The sequence below is a fragment of the Lichenostomus cassidix genome, chromosome 1Aa (assembly GCF_008360975.1).
Source record: "Lichenostomus cassidix isolate B80296 chromosome 1Aa, HeHo_3.0, whole genome shotgun sequence".
In the NCBI taxonomy this organism is placed as follows: domain Eukaryota; kingdom Metazoa; phylum Chordata; class Aves; order Passeriformes; family Meliphagidae; genus Lichenostomus; species Lichenostomus cassidix.
The window spans coordinates 53,524,100-53,535,233 of record NC_139480.1 but is presented as its reverse complement, the minus strand read 5'-3'; the positions used below and the strand labels follow the sequence as shown (position 1 = coordinate 53,535,233).

The 11,134-nt window shown below is 41.9% G+C and overlaps 1 protein-coding gene across 1 annotated transcript; it reads right to left on the bottom strand.

Moving 5' to 3' along the window:
• Positions 1–366: 366 nt before the first annotated feature.
• On the bottom strand, positions 367–10,451 carry LOC146443890 (killer cell lectin-like receptor subfamily G member 1). Its single transcript, XM_085049022.1, has 6 exons — positions 10,329–10,451; positions 9,610–9,849; positions 8,575–8,673; positions 8,090–8,241; positions 7,559–7,659; positions 367–1,125 (listed from the first exon to the last, which is right to left on the bottom strand). The coding sequence occupies exons 2-6, from the start codon at positions 9,845–9,847 to the stop codon at positions 1,014–1,016; spliced, it is 702 nt and encodes a 233-aa protein (XP_084905148.1). The 5' UTR covers positions 9,848–9,849; positions 10,329–10,451; the 3' UTR covers positions 367–1,013.
• Positions 10,452–11,134: the final 683 nt, after the last annotated feature.

The window sequence follows — 11,134 nt, the reverse complement described above, 5'->3', positions numbered from 1 at the left end:
GGAGGAAACTCTGAGCAGGGGTCAGAGAGACCACTCAGGGGTGCTGCAGGGCACTTGAACCATGGCTAAGGTGGGTTTAGGTCAAAGGAACTGGAAGATGAAGGGCTGAACTCACTCACCTGGATACAGACAAAAGCAAATTTGTCAAAATTCACAAACTGTTGGGCAGAGCTGGGGTAGGAAATGTCAGTGGCTGTAGCTGTACTTCTCTACAACAGATGTTCTGCTGCAGTGTTATTCCAAGGTGTCTCACCCCCCGCTCTCCTGACTCTGTTCCTGCCACTACCTTCCTTTTTCCCATTTATTTATCACTTAATGCATTAAACAACAATATTGTGGAGGAAAACAGAAAATGTGACTACTGAAGAAATTGTTGGAAGCAATTCATGTTTATTTTTGTCTCAGCAGGATAGCAGGTTTACTCCTTCACAGCTCTTTACACAGCAATTTAACACTAGAAGCCATGCTCCAGTTTTCTCTAGGTACAAACATAAACCACGGAAGAATTAAGGTCCTGTGGATATCTTCTGATCCAATCACTTGGAAAAACAGGCCAACATCAAACTTCAGGCTAGCTTTCAGCTTTGGTGCATGTCACCAGGATTCACAAGAGAGGGAAATAAACTCAGAGCTTGTGTGAGCTCACAGATTACAAGATCACGTATCCCTAGGATTTCAGGACAGCAGTGACAGTGCACAAGTACCTCTGAAAATGATTGAGAGACTCAGAGAAATCTCTCCTTTGCCTTCTCTACCACTTTGAAGACTGCCTGTCACTAGGTGAGGGCTATGAATATGAACATCACTGAAGTGATCCTGAATGGAGCCAGGAGCAGCACTCAGACCTCCTGTGGCAGCTGTATTCATTCATTCATTCATTCATTCATTCATTCCTTGCACTATTGCAAGTGGCACAGGAGCAAGGAGCACAGCTCCTCTTGGACAGACTTCACAGGAATCAAGCCTTAGCCCAGCTCTCCAAAGAATACTTCCTGAGACAAGGTCCACAGAGGTCACTGAGCAGATTTCTCACAGATCCATTGGGCAAGGACTTCGCAGCTGGAAGCATGGATGGCACCATCCCGCAGACCAGCACAGTTCTGTGCAGGGCTGTTGAACTCGACCCTGTGGGAGACAGAGCACACAAGCAGGGGGACATTAGAGAGGGATCCCCACTTTGTTAGGGGGAAGAACATCTCACAGCTTTGGAAGGAAGAGACCTGCTGCAGTTAGACTTCAAGAGCTGATGTCAGGGAGGATCCATCCTGGGACACGGGAGGTCTGGCAGTGGGACTTGTGATGCCTGGAGCTCAATGTGAGCCCTGAAGTTTGTCAGTCTCATTCTGGGCTCTCCATTTCCTGTCACTAAAGAGCAAAATGTTTGGATCCACAAGGGATTTTCTGCTGTTCTACCAAAGACATTTGGGACAGAAGGTGTAAAGTATCCCAGTTAAAACCAGCTGTATGGGTATGTGAAAGGTGGAAGCCTCTGCTTCATTAAGGTTATTCAATCAAGGACTTTTTGAGTGCAAAAGAGCATAATGAGGAGGAAGTCATTAAACAGAAATCCACAGACACAAACATTCAAGAAATAACAGACAAAACTGCAAAGACCAAAAGTCATCAGCCACTAATTGATGGGCCATCACAAACCTCCAGGCACAGCTTTGGACAGGGGCGCCCTGGGCTTTGTAACTGAAAAAAAAGTGGAGTGAAAGAGGAACAGAAGGATTGGAGTATATTCAAGGTGGGCCTGTGTGCCTGTGCAAAACTTGCTGGGCAACTTTTGGGGGATGGGGAGTGAGGAGAGGGGATGAGGCAAAGCAAGGAATGGGTCTGAGCCTCTGGGAGCAGCTGATGATTGTGGGCAGCTGTGTCACAGTCCTTTGCTTGCATGTGTGCCTGTATCTGTGTTTGTGTTTCTTGGACCCAGAACTGGTGGGACCTATGGACAGGAATGTAGCAGCTGTGTCCATTGGCCTGGCATAGAGACTCCCAGGTCTATGTACACCCAGCTGGCCTCTGGCAGCTGGGCAGGAGGAAGCCCTTATCTGCTAGAGCCTGTGGCCACTCTGAACATCCCTTAGCAGCTGTGTTCATTGCTGGTGAGACTCTGAGCTTTTTGCCCCCTTCCACCAGCACAGGCGCCTGTCTGTGGCCTCCCGGGCAGAAGGCTGAACTCTTAATTCAAATTCAAATTGTAGGTAACGGCTCTGGCCTGATGGCTTATCAGCTAAGCATGCATTTGAAACCAGCACAGAAACCGCTGAATCATCCCATGAAGGACCGTCACCTTGGAGGGGGCTTTGGGGGTCTCCAAAGACCACCAGGATATACGGAGCATGCGTGGTGCACATGCTAATGATATTAATGACTTCCGAAAAATGATTTGTATAACCACTCCTATCCTGAAGAATGTAATTAATATTCATGATTTTACCTATAACTGTGTCTTTGGGGTACTGAGGTGTGTGTGTTTGGTGGAAACAATCCCCACACATCCGGTGCACCGAATAAAGCAAATACCCACTTCTCTGACTTGGTCTCTGAAGTGTCTCTGGGCTCGACTGGGGCGAATCAAACTGGCGACCCAGATGGGACCCTGACTCTGCTCGACTGCCGGATCCAGGGGTAAGCAGACCTCCCAGTCACGACCCTGAATTTTCAGGGGGAGCTCAGCTGTCCTCTGGCTCATGGCGGGAGTAGACTAAGGACCATCTGCACCAAATTAAGGTATTTGCTACTTTTAAAATAAATGCCTGCAGGTCCAGGGTGCTAGTCCCCGAGGGTGGGTTGAGACTGGGTCTCCCGAAATTAGTCCCGGGAAAGGGGTTGGACCCCCGGGGTTGGACCCCGCTGTCAAGAAAAGGTACTTTTAAGGGTTGGACCCCGCTATAGTGAAAGGTACCTTTAAGGGGTTGGACTCCAGTGTATTACACCATACCGTGATTTTTGTTCTGTCTGTTGTTATTCTGTTACTGTGTTACTGTGTCAATATTTTGTTACTGTGTGAGTGTGAATGAATGAGACGTGTCTCCAACACGGAGCGAGAATGGAGCTTTATCTACGTTTCTGTTCTCTAGCGACAGAAACGGCCAGAGAAAAGCGAAGAGACTGGCAAAGAGTGAACGAGTGTGGGTCATATATAAACCGTTGGTTTGGAGTGTCTGGAGGGGGGCAGATTATATTGTTGAATGGAGAGATTTTGGCTGCTGAGTTGAGAACGCTCGGACCCCAACACCTTTCTATTTGCTCTATTTGATTTTGCCATTAAAATTCTGTGTTTTGTCTGTGGAAACCGTTGTGAAACTTAAACTTAGTGCGTGTGTATTAATTGTGAGAGGAAGTGATGTTGTCTATTTGCTCAAGTGCTTCTGAAATTTTTTAATGTGTGTGCATGTACTGTGTGTGCAAAATTTTACCTGTGTTAATTGGTATTTTTGCCGGCATATAAATTTATGCGGGGACGCCCGCAAGATAAAAATAACTAATTGAATCTAATAAATACCTCTTTAGAGCTCCTGTGTGTAACTGCTGAAATATGGTTGTATAGAATGTTGTAGTAGATGGAACTTGCAATTAAGTAAGAGTAAGGGGGAAGGGCTGCGTTTGGATACTGCAGAGGGAATGTGAATTGTCTGTTAAGAGTTCTGTCTAGGTCACCAGAATGACTTTGTGGGACAATGAGCACCCCCAGAGAGTAGTGCGGGTGGGGGCTGGAGAAGGGCTGAATAAGCCCTGAAAAAACTGGTTAGAAAGATACTGCAAATGTATGTAAGAAAGGATAAAAAAGGCAAAAGCAAAAGTGATGCCAAAGAGACACTGAAAGCAAAAATGTCTGTAGAAAAGATATACCAAATTTTGTAATTAACTATTTCAAGGTTAAAATCTCCTGCCTGGGTTACTCTGAGTTGCTGTTTTGGTTTTTTTGAACAAAGGTTTGCTCGAATGCTTTTAATTCAAATTCTTTACCCTTCAAGCAGCCAGCCAAATTGCCTTAGAGAAAATGCAAATTAACTGCTGCAGAGGAAAAATTTTAGAACTGCTGAGGAGAAGGTGGAGACAAGGTGTGTCTCTGAGCCACTGTCCGGGGCTGTTCAAGCAGCCAAGAACGTGACAATGTGTGCTTAATTCATGTCCCCAAGAGGGTTCAGTCCTTTCTGTATGGTTGGTTGTCATGGCAAGTAACTTTTGCAAAAAGGTGTTCTTCCCCATGCTTTGAGAATTTGACAGCCACTTTTGGAGAACACGGTGGCATGATGCTAATTTTATAAGTTACCAAATCCAGTGGCTGGCAGCTATTGATTGTCTCAGAATGTAGCCAGAGGCTGGCCGCACTGTCTGCAAGCTGTGCAGCCAAAGCTCTGATGGTAAGTGAAGCCCGAAGGCTGACAATAGGAATATACCTCATAAGTTTCACACCAAGCTAAAGATTTATTAACTCAAAGAACATCTGAGTAGATGACCAGTGCAGTGATTGTACTGTGAATCTTGTCTAGTAAAACAAGAGTATTTAAGAAAAAAAGAAAAAACCCAAAAACAAGGTGTTTGACTCAGCCTCCTTGAAGAAGTTGGGGAAAAAAACCCAAAAAAAAAAACCCAAAAAAAAAAAAAAAAAACCAAACCCATGACCGTACGGTATTCAGGTAATAAATCTCCAGACCCAGGCTAGGAAAGATTCGCGAGGCACTCCTTGGTCTGGAGAGAAAATGTATTTAGTAGTGAGTCTTCAAAAGTACTAGAAGAGTAACAATTTGAAAAATACACTATCATTAATGAAAGGAAGTTAAAATAAGTGGAACATTGCCTCTTACATAGTCAGCTCAAGCAGCAGAGCTGTAAGTGCTTGTAAAATCCTGCGAAGTATATCAAGACAAAATAGTGAATATTTTTACTAATTCTAAATATGCATATAGAGTAATACATGCATTTAAGAAATTATAAGAAAAAAGGGAAGTTTATTAAATTTTAATTTCTCACTTATTAAAAGAATTCCCAATGGGGAGTTAAACGAGGCAAGAATTCATCATTCTCCCACTCTAACATGTGTTATCACTGTGCAAGTTTGTTTTAACATCCTTCAGTGTGTCCTCATCAGACAAAAAGCTGTGTAAGACAAGGAACCACTCAAGCCACAGAAGCAAAAGAACTGCTAACTTCCCTCACGACTGTGAGATCCACAGCCAGAGACTCCTCTCCAGTGTGAAACTCCAGACAAAGAAGACACAAAAGAACAATATTAGACAATATAATATACAGTAAATTGGTTAAAAGATGCAACACCAAAATGAAACACATTAAATGGTTTTGTTTTTTGTATTACCAGAACAGTGTTATCCACAGTCAGCTATCCTAGCAAAACCTTGTAATAATTGTAATGGCAAGTATGGCTTCAGATGCAAAGGGGTAAGTAAGCCAGGGAAAAAAAAAAAAAAAGAGAAAGCTATGTGAGCTTGAATCTAAATTTGTGAAATTGATATATAACAATAACAAAATAATTTCATTTTTAAAATGAAAAGGTTTCAAAAGGATGGCTGGCTATTTTACTAAGTATTTATAACTGTTGCTGTTTAATGCATATTTGTTTGTCCAGTGTTTAAGAATGCTAAGCCCCACAAAAGAAAATACTGCCTTTGAAAAATCGCTAAAAGTCATAGACCAATCTGCCAGGCTTTGGGCTCTGCAATTTAAAAGTTAATTTAAAATAGCAGTTAAAAGTGCCATTCTTCAGTAGCACATTTGAAGTCCTAGAAAAAGCTCGCAAAATCGTATAAACGATCCTGAACATCTGTTGATTTTGTGAGTGGCTAATATTTGTGAGCATATTTTTTCTGTAAATTGAAAGATAATCTAGATTTACGGAGAGTAAAACAAAAGACTGAAAAGGAGAGAAAAGATAGCCTAATGGATCACAAGCAAAAACTAACAGCATGAGAATCTTAGTCAGTTATCCTTTATGCTTTCCTCTTTCCTTTCTGCTCTGTTTGCTAGAAATTCTACCAAGGTGAGGAAGAAAAGTACCCCATTTTACAAGCAAGAAAAGCTATCAGTGGTCCTGATCACTGTCTGGAGCCATGATGTGAGCTGCCAAAACTGAAAAATTTAATGTCTCTGCAACACTTCAAAATGCCTGTGTGTATGGTGTGTGTGGGAAAGGGACAGGTCAGGCCTTGCCCGGTGAGACAGTGAACTGCTCCTTACCTCACCCCCAGAGCATCCCAGCCCTGCAGTGAGGGCCAGCCATGGACACAGCAAAGGCAGTGCTGCACAGAGCTCCAAGCCTAGCCCTATAGTGGAGCCAGCCATGCACACAGCAGAGGACAGTGCTCCAATCTCCCCATCCCTGACTCCAAAGAAACCTGCTAGGGATGGAAGGCCCAAGAAAGCCAAAAGAATTAACATTCCTCTTAGAATTTCTATAGATTCTGTCTTTCTTATTTTTCTTCAAAATAACTGCTCAACCAATATCTCTCCACATTAGTGTTGTTCCTCAACTAACAAAGCTTACTCCGAACTTTTATACTAATATATAAACCCACCAATATTCAGTTTTGCCAGGTAGTTTATACCCTGGCCCAAAGTACGTAAACTAAAGAAGAACCTTTCTACTATTGTAGAGGCCATAATGAATGCTACTGCAGATGCCATAAAAGCACAGCAAATCGAGATAAAGAGCATCTCACAATTAACTATAGATTTGCTGTATGAAAAAAGAGAAAGAGTATGTACAGTTATAAATACAAGCTGTTGCAATTATGTTAATCCTAACTTAAACAAATGTATGTAATAGTTATTTGTGTTATTGCATTGTTATTTACTGTCTGCAATAGTAGTTATTGTTGTCTGATATTATGTACTTGAAATTGCGATGCTTATATTCAATGGCAAAAGTATAAACTTAAATATGAAATAGAGAAAGGTATTTACTTTCATGACATACAAGATTTGTAAAGAGTTACAAATTACAAAAGAAAAGGGGGGATTGAGACTCTGAGCTTTTTGCCCCCCTTCTACCAGCACAGGCGCCTGTCTGTGGCCTCCAGGGCAGAAGGCTGAACTCTTAATTCAAATTCAAATTGTAGGTAACAGCTCTGGCCTGATGGCTTATCAGCCAAGCATGCATTTGAAACCAGCACAGAAACCGCTGAATCATCCCATGAAGGACTATCACCTTGGAAGGGGTTTTGGGGTCTCCAAAGACCACCAGGATATACGGAGCATGCGTGGTGCACATGCTAATGATATTAATGACTTCCGAAAAATGATTTGTATAACCACTCCTATCCTGAAGAATGTAATTAATATTCATGATTTTACCTATAACTGTGTCTTTGGGGTACTGAGGTGTGTGTGTGTTTGGTGGAAACAATCCCCACACATCCGGTGCACCGAATAAAGCAAATACCCACTTCTCTGACTTGGTCTCTGAAGTGTCTCTGGGCTCGATTGGGGCGAATCACTGGTTGACTTCTGTCAAATACCATGGGACTTTTCATGTAAAAGCAGGGAAGCAACTCAAGCCTTTTATCTAAAAATACAAAGGAATCCCCATACTCACTTTTTGCCACTCAGTTTTGAGCCATCTTCCCAGGCCCAGTCACCATCAGTGTTCCTCTGCAAACCAATCCAGTGGAATGCAATTCGTATCTGGAAGAAGTCCTAGGAGGGACAGAAAGGCAGAGAGATCACTAGACTCTGAAAAACCCAATCAAGTCCTGGGTTCTGAAGGGCAAAGAAAGAAGCACTGTGTGAGAGAGGAAGTTTTGGGGCCATTTCTCAATGTGAGCACCTCTTCCCTTCCTTCCTACAGGGACCTGCTTTGTGAGGCTCAGAGTTTCAGAGTGCCAGGCAGCTTTCCCAGCTATGGGTGCTGAGGGCTGAACTCATGATGAACAAGCTCAGCCGAAGCAGTCAGAGAGCAGTGAGTTCCTCTTGCAAAGTGTCTAAGGGAAAGCCTTGTCTTGCCAATGCAGGAGGGTGGTGAGTGAGTCCCAGGAGCCTTTTACAGCCAGAGGGGAGGAACTGGCCATAGCAGTGCCTGGGACTTGCTCACCCTTCCTCCTGCCCTTGGCCCTGCAAAGGCACCCACCATTTCACTGGTATTGCTGATCACCAGGAGACGAGCTCCCTGTGCCCAGCAGGATTCCTGGCTGGAATTCCAGTCTTGCTTCTTCTTGGAGAAGGAGTAGCATCTGCCTCTGTAGGTCACCCACTGCTCAGGGCAGCATGGACATGGACAGCCTGAAAAAGAATCACACATCTTTCTTCCCATTCGTAGTCATAGCCTAGTTCCTTACAAACACATTTCACAAATATGTTCTTTTCAGAAAATTATTCTCCCCAGTTACAGTAATGTCATCCCTGAAGTTCTTCTGAGACTGGCAGAGAATCAGAGTCTCTGAAGGTATCTGTGAAGGGCATCCATTTTCCAGATGGAAATCAGTAAGAGAGCAAGTCTTTTTTTTTTTTAAAGAGAAGAAGCCCACGTTTTTCTTGGACCAATGAGCTCTGCTGTGCTCCCTGACAAAGTTCTAAATTCAAATGAAGTATTTTCAGTGAAGGAGATTTATTTACCCTTGGTAATAAAACCCACTGTTGTTCCCAGCAATGCCAAGCAGAGTATCCCTAGAATCACTGCAATAATCCAGCAGGTAGTAGATGAAACAGGAGAACCTAACAAGATAAAGAATATAAATGTGAGGAAGGGGATGTTTTCTCAATGGAATCAGCTCTAAAAAGCCAATTTATGTCAAACTGCAGTGTCAGTTTACCTCAGCCTGCACTCATGTCAGAGTCCAATAGTGTCTGACAGGGTTCTTTTCGATATTCCACACATTGATAATTTAACATTTAATAACAAATTTGCTTATTTGAAGATGTGAAGTTTCATGAGATTTTGATTTAGCAGAATAACACAGCTATGTGTTAGAAGCACAAGTACAAATAAGCAGAATGTAGCAATTTCAATACAGAGATGAATTGCAATACAAATGTGATTCTCACTGGGAGAATTTATGATATGCTCACCATTGCAACACTGGCTGGCACCAGAAAGAAATATGTGTTAGGCTGAGCAATATATACACTGCCCCCATGGTCTGGCCAACTTAGGAAGACATTCACATTCTTTTGATTAACTCATGGACAAAAATTTACCAAGCCGGCTGATAAAATCAGCTGATACACCCAACTGATAAAAATGTAAATCAAAAAAATGGTATCTCTTTGGTCCCCTTATCTCTTTCTGCCAGCCATATTCAGTCACTGCATACTTCATGAGTACACTGCACTTTCTTTAGAGACTCCCTCCCTTGAGACTTACCCCATTATAGGGGCTTATTTCAGTCACAACTTAGATTTACATCTGAAGGGAAGTCCAAATACAAGATTTTTGATACAGCATCAACACAAGTTCTTAGATCACTGTGCTGGAGCTGCAAGTCTCCAACTTTGACCTACCCTGAACTGCCCATCCTTCCCAAACTCAAACAGCAGGACAGAAGAGAAAAAGTTTTAGCTTATCAATGCAAATCTCTAATGCAGACATGAAATCTGTGAGACTGCTTATTTACTAATGCATATATCTTTCCCATTACTAACAGACTTTACCTTTGTTCTTGGTGTCCTTGTCCCCTTCTGTTCTTTGGCTTCTCTGTTTCTTGGCAGTTCTGTGTTTAATATTCAAATAGATGTGGTCTTTTTTATCACTGTCACATGCTTTTAAGTGTTTCTCTTTTTTGCTTTGCTTTATTTGGAATTTAGAAGTCCCATCTGCCACAAAGCCTGGGCCTGGATCTGACTTTCCATGGAGGTTCTTAGAGCTTTCCTCACAGCACTTTGGAATCATTTCTAATGATAAAGGATATTATTAGCAGAAGATTAATACAGGTAAGGAATGCTGTCTTAAATCAGGTTTTTCAAATAAAAAATTGTTTAAGCAATGATAACAGCTCACAAAGAGCTCAATCTTCTGTGATTAAACTGCTGCTCTGATGGGCACTCCATAGGTCATTGTTAGCCAGGGAAACTTGCTTTGACAGGGGAGTGAAGTCATCTAGCATCCTTCAGATCATATAAGTAAACAATTTAGGCTTGATCAAGATGCAAAAGGTGAGGAATTAAATTTCCTCATGTAGCAAATAGATAATTCTAGTGGAATAATTTATAGATTGCATTTCTCTCTTTCACTGCAAGCACTGTCAACGAAAGCACTGCAAGTGCATTTGATACATATCAACATCCTTAATTATACCAATTTATTTGTATGAACAACACAGCAAAACATGAGAGTTTGAGAACTGGGACAAGAAAATTGAGGGAGTGTTTACCTTAGTTCCACAGGAGGAAGCTGAAATTTAACAGCAGAACAGGTGGTGTCTCTGTCCTATTCTCCGTATGTGGCTCTGCAGGATGACAAAGCAACCATTACCATCTGACTGAAACAGGGCAACTGAGAGATGAGAAATAAGTATTGTGGTGACCCACACAGGAAACTTGAGTTCTTCCACTCCAGAACAAAGCTCTGCCATTTCGGACTTATCATGACAAACCTGTTCCTGCCATGGTTGCACCAAACTCTGAGCTATTTTTCATGTCACATTCAGTGATTAATGAATATATCGAGCAGGTTGTATCTGTAGAATCCATTACTAAAATCATATGCTTGTACTGCCAGTCCTTTTCCACAACAAGTTCTCTGACCTGTCAAACCATATCAGCCTTTCCACTCAGCTCTTTGATTTGTGCAGAAAAAAAGTTGCTCATGTTTGATTAAGGATAGGTTGAGACTTCACTTCAGAAAGAAAAAAGAAATTATAGTACCTTCAGAACAGAAGACTTCACAAATCATTAATTTTGGTAATTCTGAGAATTGACCAAAATCTGAAAATATAATTCTATGAAAATTTGTGTGATTATTTTTACTTTATAGGCTACCACAAACATATATGTTTAATTTTCAAACATAAATATTTTCTAGCCCTTTTCTTCATTTCCTTCCCATTATTTTTCTTCTTGTACTCCATTTATTTTTAAGAACACAGAGAAGAACTAGTCAGGGACATAAAGTAGTAGTAGTAATAGTAGGCAGTAATCATGCTGGAGTTCCTGAAAAGAAGGGAAAAATAGGAAAAAA

Bases quoted from the DNA above. Each gene is read 5' to 3' on its own strand.
- LOC146443890 (XM_085049022.1), bottom strand. From the start codon at position 9,847: ATGATTCCAAAGTGCTGTGAGGAAAGCTCTAAGAACCTCCATGGAAAG. The intron at 8,674-9,609 runs GTAAAGTCTGTT...TTATCTTGTTAG, and splicing joins CAAGGACACCAAGAACAAAG to GTTCTCCTGTTTCATCTACT. The intron at 1,126-7,558 runs GTGAGTATGGGG...TGTCTCCCACAG, and splicing joins TCAAAACTGAGTGGCAAAAA to GGTCGAGTTCAACAGCCCTG.